The sequence below is a fragment of the Dipodomys spectabilis genome, unplaced genomic scaffold (assembly GCF_019054845.1).
Source record: "Dipodomys spectabilis isolate Male_0828 unplaced genomic scaffold, ASM1905484v1 ptg000096l, whole genome shotgun sequence".
Taxonomy (NCBI): Eukaryota; Metazoa; Chordata; class Mammalia; order Rodentia; family Heteromyidae; genus Dipodomys; species Dipodomys spectabilis.
This window is the reverse complement of record NW_024870773.1, coordinates 22,904,328-22,924,070: the sequence shown is the minus strand read 5'-3', so window position 1 is coordinate 22,924,070 and position 19,743 is coordinate 22,904,328. Positions and strand designations below refer to the sequence as shown.

The 19,743-nt window shown below is 37.7% G+C and overlaps 1 protein-coding gene across 4 annotated transcripts in view; it reads right to left on the bottom strand.

Moving 5' to 3' along the window:
* The window catches only part of LOC122113024 (aldo-keto reductase family 1 member C13-like), a 265,240-nt gene that overhangs the window by 28,210 nt on the left and 217,287 nt on the right, over nt 1-19,743 (bottom strand). For 2 of the 4 annotated variants that reach the window (XR_006148356.1, XM_042685909.1), the window contains exons 1-7: nt 15,440-15,559; nt 13,498-13,665; nt 12,579-12,695; nt 11,467-11,544; nt 10,915-11,037; nt 8,585-8,694; nt 8,163-8,328 (exon numbers count right to left, since the gene is read on the bottom strand). The exons of 1 other annotated variant lie outside the window; for it this stretch is intronic. Coding sequence is in view for 2 of the 3 variants with exons in the window: in XM_042685909.1 (XP_042541843.1) it covers nt 8,163-8,328; nt 8,585-8,694; nt 10,915-11,037; nt 11,467-11,544; nt 12,579-12,695; nt 13,498-13,665; nt 15,440-15,523 (846 nt within the window). In the remaining variant the exon portion in view is untranslated. Of the gene's footprint in view, nt 1-5,157; nt 5,413-6,522; nt 6,606-8,162; nt 8,329-8,584; nt 8,695-10,914; nt 11,038-11,466; nt 11,545-12,578; nt 12,696-13,497; nt 13,666-15,439; nt 15,560-19,743 lie in introns of those variants that run through there. One more of the 4 variants, XM_042685910.1, reaches the window with a different exon arrangement.

The window sequence follows — 19,743 nt, the reverse complement described above, 5'->3', positions numbered from 1 at the left end:
CACAGAAATAAAATACTTGGAGTTAACTAAAGAAGTGAAGGACCTCTATGATGAAAACTTTAAAAACCTGAAAAAGGAAATTAAAGCAGAACTAAAGAAGTGGAAAAACCTCCAATGCTCCTGGATTGGGAAGATTAACATCGTGAAAATGGCAATACTTCCAAAGACTATCTACAAATTCAATGCAATACCTATCAATATCCTAACCTCATTCTTCAAGGAAATAGAAGAAGCAATCCAAACATTTATATGGAATAGCAAAAACAATCCTTAGCTGAAAGAACAGGGCTGGAAGAATATCAATACCAAACTTCAAACTCTACTACAAAGCCATAATCAAAACAGCTTGGTACTGGCACAAGAACAGACCTCAGGACCAATGGAATAGAATTAAAGATCCAAAAATGAACCCACAGACATATAGCCACCTAATCTTTGATAAGGGAGCTAAAAAAAAAATAGAATGGAAGAAAGACAGCCTCTTCAGTAAATGGTACTGGCAAAATTGGTTAAACACCTGTCGAAAACTAAAGCTCTATGCTAATGTATCACCCTGCACCAGAATCAAATATAAATAGATCAAAGATGTTGACGTCAAAGCAGACACCCATAAAACATTACAGGACGGAATAGGAGAAACTCTAGGTCTCCTTGGCACAGGCCAAATTTCTTAATAAAGATCCACACCACAAATCAAAGAAAGGTTGGGCAAATGGGATTGCATGAAGCTGCAGAGCTTCTGCATGGCAAAGGACATAGGTAGCAAGATCAATAGAAATCCCACAGACTGTGGGAAGGTCTTAACTAGCCATACAATGGACAAGGGTCTCATGTCTAAAATATACTTAGAACTCAAAAAATTAAATCCTCCAACAACAAATCCTCAAAGAAACAACTGCCCAATAAATAAGTGGGCTAAAAATTTAAAGTGAAACTTCTCTGAAGTGGAAAGAAGGATGACCAATAGACACATGAAGAAATGCTCAACCTCCCTAGCCATAAAAGAAATGCAAATCAAAACAACATTAAGATACCACTTCACCAGGGTTAGAATGGCTAAAATCAAGAACTCTAATAACAACAGATGCTGGAGGGGATGTGGACAGAAGGGAACCTTACTGCATTGTTGGTGGGAGTGTAAACTTGTTCAACCACTTTGGAAAGTAGTATGGAGGTTCCTCAAAAGACTCCACATAGAGCTGGCCTATGACCTGTCCCGACCCGCAGGACATCAACGAGGGCAGTGAACTTAAGTTAGAAGGAATGAAGGGACAAGAGACACGAAGAATGACAGCAAGACAAGGGTTCTGATCAAGCTGCAAATTTTTATTTTTCACACAAGGGTATTTATATGTTTGGAATAAGGAAGGTTTTTCATTGGCCATTAAGGAAGCTTTTTCATTGGCCATAGCAGTGCAGGATGTTTGCTTAGGGAAGGGGGAAAGGGTGGTCGTTAGCAGTTGCAGGATGTTTACTTAGGGCAGGATGAGGGTCGGATTCTGTAAACTCAGCCTCAAGATTTTCCAGTGAGATAGTCAAGCCTATTATGTTGAGAGACTCAACTTTTGGCTCCCGACATCTCCCCCTTTCTTATTTAGAAAATTGACCACCAATTGTTGGCTGCTCTTTTTAAGGGGGTGACAGAGGCTCTGTTCCTCTAAGGGCCCAGGGTTTTTCTCCGCTCCCGAGCAAGCGTCCTCACTCAGGGTGGGGAATTTTACAGGCCTTGGCATGTTTTTTGAGGAGACGGTTTGTGGGTATGCATGCCAACCATCATGCACCAGAGCTTGCCACTCAGGGGTCTTGGGTTATGGGATCTCGCGGATCCATCCCCCTGCAGTCTTACCTGCACCCTTGATTTGAGCATTTTTTCTTCCTCCCATAGGTGCATCCTCCCCCAAACGGAGGGGCCTATAGGAAGAGGGGCGAACCTATCCCTTATGGCAGTAGGTCTTGCCGGTTGAATGGTCAGGAGTTATGAATAAGGAGAAGGGTTTTCTAAATAAGAAAAAAGAAGGGGGGTTTTCCCACTGGAACAAGCTCATGGCAAAACACTAATTAAAAGCCTGGGGGTAAATCCTAGATCTCAATGCCGTGGTTTTCCGTATCAAAGTGATGGTGATGAACCTGCATGGGCTTAGAAGCCAAGAGATCAATCTATTGTTTAATAAATTCAAACAGGAAGGTCCACATCTGGAGTTCTAGCTGCATCTGTAAGAGAAAAGGAATCATCCTCAGGGGGAAGTTTCCAACCCTGGGTTGTGGTAAGCCATTAACCTGTTTTATCAAGCGTTCTGGCAGCCACCTTGGGGCCGCTTGTTCTTGATCTAAAATACAGGCTGAACCTCGCCCCCAGATAAGAACAGGATCTGGGCCCTTCCATTTGTCTGTAAGGCGGGTCTCGCCTCATGACAGATGGGTGAGCAGAACTGGAAGATGGGTGCCAATGCCTGTCAGCTGCCGAGTGGCCTTCATTGTCCAGAGTTAGAAAATTAAGGGCTAACAATGTGTGACTAAGGCGATCCCTAGGAGTGGAAAATGAAAAGGCAGAGGCTTTGAGGCGAGTAAGCCAGGTTTTTAGGGTGTGGTGGGCTGGTTCTATGATGCCCTGACCTTGGGGGTTATAGGGAATCCCAGTAGTATGACAAATCTGAAAAATAGCACAAAACTGTTTCAACTTGGCACTGGTATAAAATTTCATTAATCAAATTCCAATAGGAAAAGATGGTAGCAGGAACCTTTTCTGGACCAAAGGTTTCATAATAATCTTTTAAACAATCTCCTACTCTTTGCCATCTTTTTGCATCTATGATTCCTTCAAAGGGGAACCAAGGACACAAGTCCTCTATGAATGAGAAAAATAATTGTAAATCCCTTTTCTTAACCCGCGTTCCCGTGTCTTGAAGGCCTCCTTGACGTCTGACAGAAATAGATCCTGTGACGACATTGCTTGTCCCATGGTGGGTCACTCACCTTGCGTCGTCCTCACTCTCCTCCTGCATCTGTCTCTTGGTGGGGTCTGTCGAGGCGATCTTGGACTGTACTTGGCCAAGTTTTCCTGGAGGATGGCGTTCCTTCCTTAGTCAGAGGCTCGTGCCCCACATTGGGTGCCAGTTGTCCCGACCAGCAGGACGTCAACGAGGGCAGTGAACCTAAGCTAGAAGGAATGAAGGGACAAGAGACACGAAGAATGACAGCAAGACAAGGGTTCTGATCAAGCTGCAAATTTTTATTTTTCACAAAGGGGTATTTATATGCTTGGAATGAGGAAGCTTTTTCATTGGCCGTTAAGGAAGCTTTTTCATTGGCCATAGCAGTGCAGGATGTTTGCTTAGGGCAGGAAGAGGGACAGATTCTGTAAACTCAGCCTAAGATGTTCCAGTGAGATAGTCAAGCCTATTATGTTGAGAGACTCAACTTTTGGCTGCAACAATTCCTCTCTATTAGACTCCAACAAGCTAAATAGGATCATTCTGACATGTCATGTAATTTCAGGGGTATATATGAAATATAGATGCATCTATGGATGTAAAAATAAAGAAAAGTATTTTAGGTTTTAGAGTTGATAGTCACAGTGTAGTCCAAAAGTTGAAGCAGCTTCAGTATAATTCTTCTAAATTTTTAAATTATAGTTTTATTATCTTTAAGTTGTCATACAAGGAATTAATTTGACACAACTGTTTGTAAGTAGAATCAATGCATCTTGATTAGTGGCACTCCGTTTGTCATTCTCCCCATTTCTCCTATTTCTTAATTTTCTTAATTTTGTAGGATATGCATTAAATTTTATGATTGCATGCTCTGTCCCTCCTCAAGTTCCTCTCTTTTCTTGTCTATTGCTATCCTCTTGACCCTGGCCACCACATTGCAAGTGTCTCCTGGTATTCATTTTGTTGAAGTATGGGTTAGTCTTTCTAAGAAATTGTCCTATTTTAATTCTCCCCTAAGAATATCATATTTTGTCTAATATGGTGGTGTCTAATATATATTTTCCTGTGTTTGCTAAGACATTTACAAGTTAATTCTAGATTCCATATAGAAGAGAAAACATTTATCCTTTGTCTCATTGGCTTGACTTATTTCACATAACCATTTTTTCTAGTTCCATCGATTCCCTTGCAAGTGTTGGAATATCCTTATTCCAAATGGATGAATAAAATTACTGTTGCTAGGTAGCTTTGTACAATAGTGGGGAAAAGCACAATGAAATTGCCTAGCATTTTGGATTCTACTTTTCTGGACTGGCTATTTACTTTGTTGGTGGACACAGTTGAATGTTTGTTACAATCTTTCTAATATAAATTGGAAGTGTAAAGTATACTTTCTGTACAAGCACAGGAAGTGCTATTTTGTTGATGTCACTCGATGTGCTGAATTTCCAAGGAATTTCTAGTTATCATGTCAATTAATGATTGCTAAAATACATTGCTTTCAGACATACTGCAAATAATAGTTACCATCTCACCCTTCCCCCCCCCTTTTTTTTTTGTCTGTCGTGGGACTTGAACTCTGGGCCTGTGTGCTGTTCCTGTGCTCTTCAGCTCAAGATGAGTGCTCTACCCCTTGAGCAACAGCGCCACTTACGGTTTTCTAGTGGTTTATTGGAGATAAGAGTCTCATGGACTTTCCTGCCCTGGCTGGCTTTGAACCGTGATCCTCCAATCTCAGCCATCTGAGTAGCTCGGATCACAGTCGTGAGCCACCGGCACCTGGCTCCCATTTTTCCTTTTATAATTAATGCTAGGCATGTCTCAGATTGGCACTGGGTAAAATGTATGAAAGATTCTTTCTATCTTTTGGATCTACTTTGCAAAAAGGCATTTGACAGTACATCTCAAGCACAGATAAGTTCAATTCAATCTATTAGGGCTTCACCTTTCCAGTAGCTGTGCTATATCCTGCCTGGTAGGAAGCTATATAATATATCCTTGCAATTTGTACCTTAGCTTCAAGACTTAGAACCAAGAACTAAGCTCAGTGGTTTGTTGGGAAATCCGACTGATAAGTTCCTGCTAACTGATATTTCTCTGGAGCCCAAAAACGACCCATTCCTATCCTGAAATAGCTATCAGAGAAGGGTTTCCTGACATCTTACCACAGACTAAATCAAATCATTTTTCAGTCATAGTATTCAAAAAGAAGCAAGTCACACAAGTCTTGAGATAATCATAGATCTATGGGGAAAAATCTCATATTTGTTTGATAACAAATTCAAAAGCTATCTCTCGAAATTTGTGGATTTAGTTTAAGCTGAGTGTGAATTTCTAAGCAGCATAAATTGACAAGTGATGGGTCCAATCATCAGCATCTGAAAGTTGTCCATCGATCTTCAGATAACTTCAGGCAAGATCTTGAAAAGAGCTTTCGTGTTAATACTCATCAGAGAATGGAAAATTAGGGTGGTCAACAAATCTAAAATGAGAAAGAAAAATATAAGCATCATGGTCTTGATCATCCCATTTCTACAGAAGATGTGATATCTATGTATCACTATGGTAAAAGTTAGAATTTTATTCCCTAAAAAACTAGATATATTAAATACTACTCATTAAATACTAATATTTGCACTAAGGAATAATATGGCTTTATAAGAAATTCTGTAAGATACCATAACTAAATTATTCATCATGCATTCTCTGCTTAGACTAGATACACAAAACACACAAGCATTGGCTGATGTGACTCTCTTTTCCCTATATCTGTCTAACTTCCTAAACAATAAAAGCAAAGAAAGCCTATCCTATTTCAAATTCTCAGTGAAAGTAGAAACTGGTTATATCAGGTGTTGTGAAGTACAAATCCAATACTAACTATCAGAAAACAATTTAGGGCGCACCAATTGTGTTAAATTCAAGTACGGAGAGAATGTCTCTTAAGATAGTTCTCCATTTCCAGATTCCCATCTTAATTGGTAGCCTTCTAAATATCAATACCACACAAACTAGAAAGTAATACTGATCATTATTCCTTAACACAGTAAATGACAAGAGTGTTCTGTCTCTTCGCATTATGTCCCTACATGGTCCTTCACTTTTTTCTATACTAACAAAAATATTAACAATAATGGAGCAATATATATACTAATTCTTGTGAAAATGGATTGTCTAATTCCCTTTCGAATATGATCCTATTTGTGTCTGTTTTAAGTTAAAATCCAGTAGGCACAAGAGGTATACATTCCTTGTTTACCTTTGTTTATATTTGTCAAATATTAGTCTATAACCCAGAACATAAAAAACTGGTAATGGTCTCTTGAACTCTACATTCTCTTCAGCAATGGAAAAACTTAAGTATGCACTCTTCCTTAGATATCAAATCTCTCTTCTCAAAAACATCTTTATCTTCTACACTGAGATGTCTGTAGTTCAGAAACACAAAGCTAAATGTCTTAATGGCAATGTCAGTGGAAATTCCCTGAGAGAAAAATGTAATGTTTGGGTTCTGAGCAAATATACCTTGAAAAAATAGGAGAGACTTGAAACTAAAGAAAATTCAGACAATATTTTTACCCAAGTTCCTTACCCAACACATTGAAGATATCGAAAATTTCTGTTCAGGCCTTCTAGGACTTCCATGTCTTCTAAAGGCAACTGGAATTCAAAAGCCTATCATACAAGTAGACAAGTTTTACAATTCTTAAATTGTACATTTGCCAATCTTAGAAATTCAAGTGAAACAGATTTAAATAATACAAAGCCAAAACACTCAAGTAGCTAAAGGGGAAATGCATTCGAGATAAAATATGTTGATACAGTAGAAGATTATACCCAGAAGGAAACACAAAAGACAGTGGGCATGAACAAAGTTGATATAGTTTTGAATGCAGTCTAATGTACATAGAAGTTAACAAAGCTACTACTGAAAAGGTTTTTATGTATGCAAGATAACTTAGCAATTGTTAAGGACAATATTAGGTGTCTCTATGACATCGCATACACTTAAAACGTGACAATGTTCTTTTCCACGGGGTTTAATTCACATTTTGCCCAAATGTTAATGAAATGTTAGCTATCAAGGAGGCTAAAATGCTAAAACTCATGGTTCAATGCTAGTCTAGACAGAAAAGTCTATGACATACTACCTCTAAAGAACCAGCAAAATTAGTCTTTGGAAGCAAAACCGTCAAACTCTTGGGAGATAATTTGGGAGAATATTCTTGTATTCCAAAGAAAAGACAGGACAGTCATCAACCACATCAACTATAAAGTCATGATGACTATAGTTAGAGAAGGAACTTTTGCTTAGGTAAAATATACCCAAGATCAAATAAACTCATAGATAGAATTTTTGAGAACCTACTACAACAAACATATCTGAATGTGCAAAACACTCTCGAGAATGTACAATAATGACAAGATACAAGCGTGCTTCTCCAGAAATACATACCCCATATCTCCAAAACTCTTTGCTATATATATTTACAAACTCTTCTAAGGAATGTTTTTCCCCCACTCATTTAATGTTGCTTGGTTTGTGAACTGCATCGTCCATTAGAGCTTGGCAAAAAAACTATGTGCTAATTCTGATCTAAGGCATGAAACAGTTTGGTAATTCTCTTCTCATCTACTTTGGATAGTATTATATGAGAAAAATATTTGGTCTAGTTGTCTAGTGAATGACAAACCACATGGAGAATTGCTGAGAGCTACTATGCAATAACCAATCAGCATCCTGATACATTTGTCCAATAAATATTAGAGAATTTATTGTAAATACAGGAGAGGTTCCAACATACAAAGGACTTCATTTGGCTAAGGCCAAACAAATTGTCCAACAATGCATTCTCCACCTAAATGGATGTATTCTGTATTAAACCTGTTTGCCTCAGAGGTGGATCATATTGCAACTTGTATAGGTAGAAATATTTCTCATATTAGAATAGTTGTAGAGCACCTGGCTGATTGATGTCTCTGTACTCTTTCCAGTACTAAGTTTCTGAAAATGTCCTGTCTTTCCCATTATATACACAGAAATAGGATGTCCAAGAACACTGTAAGTCATGCATGTACAGGAAATCCTAGGGAAAACAATTTGGCCCCAAAAATGGCGCTAAGAAGTTCCAAGATAACACCCAAATGAAGAATACTATGACCACAGCACAGCACCCCATCACCTGCACATTCTATGCAGGAGACCTAATGCCCACAGTACCCCCTTATCACCTGTATGTTCTCTTTTATCTCTTTCTCTATGAAACTTTGAGCCAGGGTCACAACCCCACGTTGCAGCTGGTAGCGAAGGGCAATCTGAGCTGGACTGCGATTGTGCTTTTTTGCCACGGCACCAAGAACTGGGTCCTTCAGAAGAAATGGGGCATTGGGGTCTACCCTGGAAGGAAAACAGAAATGCTGAACTGCAGATGGAGTATTCTATTTGTTTGTAGAGCTCCAATATGCTTGAGGATGCCTTCTCTAGACCAAGTCATCAAATGCAATCTCTTGATCCATCAGCATCGGTCATATGAGGGACCATGCCAGAAATGCAATTCTCCCCTAAACCAGTTCATAATCAATGCCAGAAAACTAAGCACAAATCAAAATATTGGATTCAAAATCGTGTTTTGGTAAATATTTTATTGGATTACCATTGTTTCTCTCGTTGAGTTCCCAGAGCACTATGGGCAACCAGGACAATGTCCTTGGACTTGCAGAAATCCAACAGTTTGCTCTGGTTGAGATAAGGATGACATTCCACCTGCAGATGGATATGACAGGAATTATATGCAAATTTTATGCACTGATCAAGAAGAAAAATTAAGAGTAAGCAAACCTGAATAAAAATGTGTTACATTCAATTTAAATTGAAATGATCAAAATAATGTAATGTTTACTTTCTAACAAATAAATTTTGCATATCAGTTACCTGGATATGTCTAAAAAAAGTAATCTTCCTAAAGTAGACCACAACATATGCTAAATACCATTTACAGGACAAAGAGGCATGACAAAATCTTTTTGTGGGGCACAGAAGACCTATCTGAAATGTAGACCTGGTATTTGAACAGGGAAAACCTATAGGACAAAAGAACCATTTTGGCAGGCATTCTACTAGTGACACTGGTCAGAGTTTTGTTTTTTGTTTTTCAGTGTTTTACATGAAATTGAGTTCCAGTGGCCAATCCTTATAACCCTATCACTACTGAGGAGGCTGAGTCATGAGAATTGAGGTTCTGAGTCAGCCCAAACAGATCGTTCTGCAAGACTCTTATCTCTAATTAACCAGCAAAAGTCTGGAGGAGGAGCCATGGCTTAGGTGGCAGAGCATCAACCTTAGCCACAAAACTAAGAGAGAGAGTGAGTCCCTGAGAGTAAGCCATAGTTCTGTCCCATAAAAAATTATATGCACTCAATGGAATAAAGATGCATTTGCTCAATGGAATAGACCTAAACAAAGAAGGTAAGATGAATAAAAACTACTCTACCTTTTGATAGACTATTCCTTTAACTCCTTTCTCAGAACACTCTAAACTGAAAGGTAAGTATCAAGATTTTCTCTGTCTTAAGGAAATTATTATAGTTTATTCTGATATGTTGAGTAAATTTTATTTTTAGTGAAATATCTGCTAAGGAAAATAAACACAGAAGTAAAAACAAAGAAATTTTTCATAAATCCTATGGCCTATATTTCTTACAGAAATTATGAATGAATATTAAACTACTAGGTGAAATTGTCAAAGGACCTCCTTTATTGACAATTGTCAACATCTAGGCAACCAGTAATTGTCAGTCAGGAAACTATGTCTTTATGAAGGATACATCTAGGTGGGCCTACTTAATGAACAGATCAAATATAGGAAAATTTGAGTACAGACTGGATTTAAATGATGCAAATGAATTGTCGTTAATTTTTAGAATAGAGTCACAGAATTTAACTATGTAAGAAATTATTTTCATTCCAAGAAGACATCTGCTCAAGTCTCTAAAAGAGAATGTCCAGGTCTACAATGTTATTGAAAAGAACCAGCAAAACTGCTACAGATGTGGATGATGATATACCTGCATTAATAAGGACAATGTGGCCATGTGTTGAATAACTGGCATGAAATTTGTAAAATACGAATACTCTAAGTGCTTGATAAATTTCATTACAAAAATCTTGATTAAACTTATAATGAAACTGCCTTCACATTCATGTTGGGAAGTCTTAGGATTGTGTCACTGTCCACAAATTTAAATAGTATGACCAGTTTTGTGTTCAAAACACTTTTACGTCACAGGTGTAAGGACTTTAAGCTGTTGAAGACAGTAATATAGAGGCTCAAACCAGGCACAGACTAGATGTGATTTTTGAAAAAAAAAGCAGAAAAGCGGAGTTGACTTAGAGGTTTTCATGCATTGAGTCAGCTCTGTGTTTTACTCTAAGTTTTCATGTATGGATTTCACTAAGATCCCCACCAACAGATAATTTGATCTGTGTGATCATTTTGGCAGCCTCTACTTTACTCTCCATGCACCTATGTCACTAGCCAAGAATCCTGAAGCCAGACACAACAGCAAAAAGTACCAAAGCATCCACTCCACAGGCCCTTAACAGGATCGCCACACTTCCTTCCTTCTATCACTGCTCCTTTCCAAATTGGTGATTTTATGGGACTTCCTTGTTTTTTATACACGACACCATCGTCAATCCAATCTCGCCATCATTCATAGGCCAACGATAAGTACTTTGCCTCTGAAGTCTAATGACTGTAGCCCACCTTGATGACATTTATATCCTCCAGATTCTTCCATTCACTGGACACTATGAATCTCTCACTAGGCACAGACACAGTTGGCCATCCCCCCTATCCTTGTTCTTAGAATCTTCCATTCCACAAAAGTATGTTAAACAGGGGCGAAGGTAAAAGTAATAGCTGGCAGAAACACAGCAACAAGTCAGTGAATAAGAGACAGAGAAGAGGAAGCAGGAACTCACCTGGTTGCAGACAGGCTTGTACTTGAGCCCTGTTTTGTTCAGGATCCTCTCCAGTTGCCTGCGATTAAAGTTGGACACACCAATGGACTTGGTCAATCCCGCATCCTTACATTTCTCCATGGCCTAAAAAGGAAGGAGTTCTGCGGATCCATCTGTACCATTGGTTGAATCAATATAAATGCAAAATGGAGCTGATGAAGGAAACACTATCAATAAACAATGAACTGACTACATACGATTGTTGGTAGAAGAAAAATGGTCAAGACATTTGGAGAATATATTCACATACAAAGAAAGAATTTTGTGTGCTCCTTGGAGAAATAGAGACCTCACTGCATAAGGAAGCAAGAGATAACTCTTCTTGTCATCAATTCTGTTCAGACATTCATGTCTTTTACTTTCCACTAATGCTTTCTCCCCTATCACTCCTGCAAAACACCATTGTAAATGTCATGATTTTCTAGATTTCAAGGGTACAGATTCCATTCTTGGAGTTGGAGACATGACCTGACTCTCTAGGCATCCTCTCAGGTCTATTCTTCAAGTACTCACCTCCCATGTGTCACAGAGATCCACTGTGTCAAATATTAATTTTCCATGCTCATCTTTTGGAAAACCTTCTTCTCCAGGCTGCAATAGAAGCAGACATTACAACAACCTCACCAAGCACTGTCATCCTACCCAGAGCCATGGTCCTTTGTACACTTCAGGAATGAAACAGTTAATGAGTATTAATGAAGAACGCCTCCACTTACTTATGCTTACAAAGATGCTTGAATGAGAGTAATAAGGAATGTCTTTAGGAGTCTAGGTAGTTGTAATCCCCTATCAATTATAAGTATTATTAAATATTGGTTTCACATCCCATAGAGATCTCCCTGGGACTTGTGTTACTTCTCTGCTTCACTTTCTCCAGGGATATACTTCTCTCTCACTGGGAAAGTCAACAATTACATGGCCTTGATCTTCCACTACAATGGATTTCAATCTTGATTCAGGATAATTAGTATTCTTTAGAGATTTGAATACATGTGAGTCCAAGGCAAATAAGTGAAGCCAGAAATGGTGAACCAAAAGTTGTCAGAGAGAATGATTCTAATACTGAAAGATGCAATCAAGCTATCAAAGGGTAAGGGTCAGGACACGTGAACTATCCAAATATTTGCTATTGCAGGCAACGCTGGGACAAAACACAAGCAAGCCTCCAGTAATAAAAATGTAAGGGATGGAGAAACAGAAATAGCTGAGGGCTCAGAAGGTGGCTTAGTGTTAGAGTGCTTGCCTTGCTTGCAAGAGGCCTTGGGTTCCATTCCTCAGTGTCACATAATCAGAAAAAAACAGAAGTGGCACTGTGGCTCAAGTGGTAGAGCACTAACCTTGAGATGAAGAGCTGAGGGACAGCACCCAGGCCCAGAATTCAGAACCCATGACCGACAAAAAAAAAAAAAGAAATAGCTGAAGACTAAATCTAAATCTAGCCATTCATTCACCTGTCTATTTACATAATTCAATAAACTCATATGAAATATCCTGGGTCATTCTATCAATTTTTTAACTAAAGCTTACATAAATTGATGATCAAAGCTTCTTCTCAATCATTTATGGAAATAATTATAGTGTCATATGCAGTTATATGCTTCAGTTAGATGATGCAAATAGCCTACCTTCAATGAAGTTGGAAAATGAATAAGGTAGAGATCCACATAATCCAACTGTAGTTTCTTCAGTGATCTTTCCAGACAAGGCCGGACTAGCTCTGGTCGATTGAATGTGCACCAGAGCTGCAAATGTTAAAAAATACAAATTGTGCTGGATTGATGGTTTACCTCAATTGAGAATCTGATTCACCAAATTCAGAGAAGTTTTATACTAGGAAGATATTGGTGTCCATAGGGGAAAATTAATGCCTTTATTCTTAGGTTTCCATGACCTGTCAGTGCCATGTCATTGTTAAAATAATTTGCTGGACAATGGAAGGAAATTACTTGAGATAGCATTTTGGTGAATTAATAAAATTATCCAAACTCTGAATCTTATTCCAAAGAGATTGCAGAATTACTATTTCTCTAAAAATCTCATTTCTTCAAATCAGTGTAGACATATCCACATACCTTTATTTCCATCAATGAAAGGAAAGATATTTGTATATTTTAAAATGTACTGGGCAAAAATCCCACTTTAGCAATGTTTTGTTTAATACCTAGCAAATTCTCTTACTGATCTCTTCCAAGAATAAAGGTAAGATTTAATATTCCAAATAGCAAAAATAACATTTTAGAAAGTTACTCTGAACATGAAGAACATTGTGATTTGACCATAGATCTGAGTGTTTCTATAGCATCCGTTAAAACAATGATTCAAGTTGAGACTTTGAATGTTAAAATTTATGCCAACCTATCAATTCATAGAGAGTAAGGTAGTAATTATTTGACTCTGTTTTTAATACTAAACCTTACATGTGAAAAGTATGTGAATAACAATAGTAGCACCAAGAACAATTCTTCCAACTACTGCTCCAATCATGTAATTCTTCCCCAAATCACATTTCAATAAATTTGCATCTACCTATTGTAGGCAGCATACCTTCGAGGTGAGAAATATGTCTTCTCTCTTCACAGTGCCCTCTTCAATCTTGCTTCGAATGGCCTGCCCTACCTCCTCTTCCACTTCATACAAATATGCAGTGTCAATATGTCGGAAGCCAGCATCTATAGCTATTTTGGTGGCCTCAATTACATTACTTCTAGGAATCTAGATCAACAAGGAAAAGAAAAGCAGAAGCTGGAGATAAATGTTGTGAGGTAGCCCATTGGAAACAAAGTAGATAGTTAACATGAATAGAAAGCACTTTGTATTCCAGTGTCATCTTCAGATCGCTTAATCATGTAACCGGGTAACATTTCAGTGAATTTAAATCCCATCTTTGCGTAAGACAAAGGGTTATCCAAACAGCAATTGTGATGGTCACAGAAATAATCACCTTTCCATGAACTCATTTTTATCTGTGTGGACTTAAGTCTGCACTTGGAGGAATCAAGCCAAACCTGTTTTTCTGTGGTAGTCTCTACTTAATAATAGAATTTGGCTTTTTCTCTGAACTTCAAACACAGCCAATGCTAATTAATCAGTGACATTGGAAGATTCCAGAAGCTCTTGTTCCAATGAATTCCTAGAATGATTTAGAAAGATTTACAGGACTCAGGATGTAGATAGCACCACCCTGTGGTTTACATAATAATATTTCAACATAGAAGGAACACAGGAAAAATGTGCATAGAAGAAAATACAGAAGGTATATGATCCATGCTTAGTTGAGTTCTCATTGGAAAAACATAGAACATAATCGGGAGCACTAAATTGTGACAATGCATGGTCCATGTCTACAAGGAAAGTTCAAGTCATTTCAAAAGAAACTTTTTGCCACTGCTATTTACCTAGTGGCCCTGCCTCTATTAGGACACCCCAAAATTCCAATCTTTAACTCCCTCTCTGGTTATACAAGCAATAAAAAAGCAATAAAAAAACAGTAAAATACCAAATTTCCCAGGTGCTAGCCAGGGCCAGTGGTCTTGAGATACGGTATAAAAGTTTTGTTAACATTCTTATGTACAGTCATTCTCTCTGTAAAATCGAACAAAGTTCTGGGAGGAAAACAATATATGCTCAAAGGTCATAGATTTAGAAATAAGTAATTAACTCCATCATGTAAGAGATAATTGGTGTAGCCATCAACCCTCAAAACTAAAGCTCTTTGATTTAGAGAGGGTATGGTTGGACTTAGTCCCTCCTGTACCAAAATTGGGTCACAATTTTAAAGTTCATTCAGTAAATGATTTCTTAAAATGCAAACCAAAACACAGATTTTTTAACATTTACTAAAAAAATTTCAGAAACTTTTCAAGCTCAAAACTTTTCTTGCTCCTACACTCCTGATCTAATACTTGTATCTTAGGTGTAACAGCACCCGGAGATTCACCAGAGATGAGTATGTGGTGGTGTCCTGCAGTCTCCCCTACCTTTATGCCTTAAAAATTAAAAAAATCCAGGCAGAAGAATCAAAGTGGATTGATCTTAGGAAACAAGTTAACTTTTATCACCTTGATTTCTCTGGATCTCCACAAGAAAGCAAGACATTCTATTGTAGGAAATAAGCAAAAAAAAAAAAACAAACAAACAAAGAAACAAACACAAAAAAACAATACTAGTGCTATCGGTATCTTTCCAGGCATCAAAGCTGATGCACAGCTTTAGCCTGCTAATTTTTGTTCTTTTTTCCCCACCCAGCTATGAAATCAATGACCAATTAGTACAAAGCACAATGCTCAGAATAAACAGGTTATGACATGATCACAATCTCACAATGTTCTCTCCTGTACATGACAAGCACTAGCTTGGGAAAACTGAGCACTGGTTGACCACCCCAGAGTCATACTAGAAATATGTGACTTTGCAATCCACATTGGCCTCGGGTCTTTCTAAATCTATTCTTCTTTTCTACCTTCAAACCGATCAGCATTCTTATTACCTCTTGGGGTACATAGGTACCGAAGCCCAGTTGTGGGATCGCATGGCCATCATTTAGTCCAACATGCTGATACTTGGAATTCATTGCTGTTGTTCCTCTGGCTGGACAGAGACTGTTCCTTTTGACCTCATGGGTACAAATTTAACAGGAAATCATGACTCCTCATGTCTGTCCAATATTTAATCAAGTGTGAGGAAGTAGAATTAAAGTTGTAGTCTATATTACAAAGAGAACTAAAAACCAGCTCACTCTTTTTTATAATAAACTATTACACAGTGACATAGAAGCTATTGGTTTTAAGTATGTTTTTTCTCCTTAGAATCTTCCATGTATTATGGTGAGTTACTATAATAGATTAATGGGATAATTTCTGAAAATTTGTTGAACTGGAAGCCTTTAGATTCATACTTTACTTCTTATTTAAAATTTTCTGAAAAAATAAAGCCCCTTGGATATTACATTTTGTTTAGAACAATAAAGACAATACTCACACAGCAATAGAGAAAAGCCACTAAACACATCTCTAGTTTGGATTCTTTAACCAGAATTTTTTAAAAAAAAGAATGAAGCTAAACAACAGTTTTTTAACTCCTAGACAGCCTTCACTGTACTTTGCCAGGGGAAATTTCTGCATTTGAGTCCAATTCTGCTTTATACTCCTAGACCCGAGATGCATTTCCATCAGCTTGTCTGGTGACAACTCTGCAACACTACTCCCTTTTTACCATCCCAAGACACCGACGGACTTTAGTTCCAAGACATTGAACCAGAGACTCAGACATATTGTTTCAGGTCTAAGTAGACTGGGAGACAGGGCTAGTGATGAGCTTAAAGAGCCAGACAGAAAATATTCAAATCACCAGAAAGCATTGGCAGGCAGTGTCAATATTCAAATATGATCCAGGTAAAGTCAGGAAATATTATAATTTAAGTTTATATTTCATGGGAGGAGATTGGCCAAAACAATACATAACAAAACAGAACATTAATGGATATCATGTGAAGTGGCCTAACAGGATTCCTGGGAGGGTCACCTGCAGCATTATAGTCTTCCTCACTTAAAATCCTCAGCCTCAGAGAGGTAAGGATTTTTTCCCAAGATCATCTTTGTAAGCTGTGATTGATTGCGACCAATATACCTAAACTCTCTAAGACTTACTCTCTTTTTAATCTGTGGAATTAAGATAATAAATGTACTACTTGATAGGCCCCAGGGAAGACTAAATGGGGTAATCTGGAGAAAGGATGATGTGTTCTCAATGAAAGACATCATTACTCCTATATTTTTTCATCACTTTAAGTGCATTATAAAGTCACCGAGGGCAAAAATTACATACTTATCATAGATTTATCATTATCATCACATTTCTTATAATTAAAGTTGATTATAAAGACATTGAAGACAAGAAATGTGGGTAGGTAGTTCATGCCATAAGTGTTTAATGAGGTAAATTCTGAGTTTTGATGAAAACAAATTTGAAATGATCACATCTATATTTTTCATAAAAGTAATTCATCTCTTAGCTTGTGTTCATAGCTCTGCATGCTTGCTACTGCATGTATACATATTTTAAAATATTTTTATACCTTTTTTTGTCTTTGTCAGTGATGAGACTTGAGTTTGGCCTGGGCACTGTTCCTCAGCACTTCAGCTCCAGGCTAGTGCTCTACTACTTGAGCCACAGTGCCACTTCTATTTTTTGAGTTGTTAATTGGACATAAGCATCTCACAGGGACTTTTCTGCCTGGCTGGCTTTGAACCACGATCCTCAGATCTCAGCCTCCTGAGTAGCTAGGGTTACAGGCGTAAGTCAAAGGTGCCCAGAAGATATCTGATTTTTATCACAAGGTAACATGTGGTGATTCGAGGTTTAAGCTAGGAATTTATTACAAAATAAAATATAATAAAACAAACTTCCCCCCCAAAACCTCTGTTTCGAAGTGTTTCCTCAGTGCCACTAACCTCACTTGATACCAATTAGTTTTATTCGTTATTCTCACACATTAATAAACTCAGCTTTTTCCACCTGTAAAATCTGAATTTGGACTTTGACATTTCTAACTTCACTTGGTTATTATTCTGAACTTGGACACTCTCTACTTTCAGCAGAGAGCTTACTGTTTTCTGAATTTGGATTTAGTCCCATCATTAAACTTTACCTCTAGTGTTCTACCTAACTTGGATATGATGTACCCGAGTCTTCATTTGAACACTTGGCCATGAGTAAGGAGTTTTTCTCCACTCACATGACAACTCAAATCCAATCAATTATCCAAACAGTCTTCAATAATAATCTCTTTTGCCTCTTCAGAGAATTGGTGTTTAAGAAAAACATGAAACTCAATTAAAATCACTGAGTAAGTGACAACATCAAATAACTGTAGATATAAAATATTTCAGCAGATACCCAAGATTAATACAAGAACATCACAAGCGTGAAGAAGCTAATCAAAGAGTAACAGAGGAATTTTGTGAGTGAGCTGAGAAATGGCAAAGATTAATAGAGGCATTCTTGGAATCCACAAACAGACAGCTGAAGGAATCCAGGGGGAGGCCACAAATAGAATGCTGAATGAAGACCAACAGAAGGAAAAGAAGGCCAATGAAATTATAACCAATCAACTATGGAATCTGAGAATGAATACTGAAAACCAAATTAAGGAAGTAAAGCAGTCCATACAAGATCTAAAACAAAGCTCCAACAAAGAATTTGAGGCCATCAAGTCTGACAAATTAAAGAGTAAGGAAATAAAAAACAACATAGAAAGTCTTGATAGGTTAGACCATGCAGAAGATTGAGTCTCTGGGATTGAAGACAGCCTAGATATTATCGAGAAAGAACAGACAACTATTCTAGACAAATCCAAGAATTCAGACAAATCCAAGAAATATGATAGATCTATTCAACATGTAGAAGACACCATCAGACAGCCTAATTTGAGACTAATGTGTGTAGAGGAGCACCTAGAGACAGAAGTTAATGGTCTAGGAATTTTATTTAATAGGATCCTAGCAGAGAACTTCCCAAACATGCAAAAAGATAGGCCTATGCAGATATAAGAATCCTTTAGAACCCCAAATTGACCAGACCATGACAGGACTTCCCACCATCACATTGTAATCTGTACTTGATCAATTCCGACCAAGGAAATGATCCTTAAAGCTGTCAAGGAGAAAAGATTAATCACCTATAAAGAAAAACCAGGAGCTGGGAAGGTGGCTCAATGGTAGAGTGCTTGCCTTGCAAGCATGAGGCCCTGGGTTCAATTCCTCAGCACCATGTAAGCAAAAAGAAAAAAGCCAGAAGTGGTGCTGAGGTTCAAGTGGTAGAGTGATAGCCTTGAGCTGAAGAGCTGAGGGACAGCGCCCAGGCCCAGAGTTCAGGCCCCATGACCAGACCCAAAAAAGAAAAAAGAAAAAAGAAAAAAAAGAGAAACCAATCAGAATAACTTCAGATTTCTCAGCAGAGACAATTAAAGCAATAAAAGCCTCGAATGATGTATGCCATGTCCTAAAGACAAACAACTATCAACCAAAAATACTGAACACAGCTAAACTGTCCTTCATAATAGAAGGTCAAATAAAAACCTTCTACAGAAAAGAATGATCTCCACCAAACCAGCCCTACAAAAGATACTTAAAGATGTCCTACACATAGAAAACCAACAAGAGCACAATAAAGGCCAAAAAAACAAACAAACAGCTCCCAGAGAATCCAAGAATCATAAGAAGAACCAGGTTGGAACAGCTCCATGAAGGTGGATAACATGGCAGGAACTACCAAACATCTCTCAGTCTTAACTCTCAATATTAATGGACTTAACTCTCCAATTAACAACATAGACTGTCTAGTTGGATCAAAAAGCAAGATCCTTCTATCTGCTGCCTTCAAGAGGCACACCTTGCCCACAAAAACAAACACATTTTGAAAGTGAAAGGTGGGAATAAAATCGACTGAGCAAACACCTCTATAAACAGGAGGGAGTTGCAATCCTAATATCAGATAAAATACACTTAAAATTAAATTTGCAAGAAGTAAAGAATATCATTGCATACTAATCAAGGGATCTCTCCCTCAGGAGGATATTAGAATTCTAAATATCTATTCACCAAATACAGAACACCTAAATTTATCCAAGACACACTGCTTTTCCTAAAATCACACATAGATCCAAAGACATTAATTATTAGGGACTTTAACAAGCTAAATGGGATCACTCTGACATGTCATGTAATTTCAGGCGTATATATGAAGTATAGATGTATCCATGGATGTAAAAAAAAAGCAAAGTGTTTTAGTGTT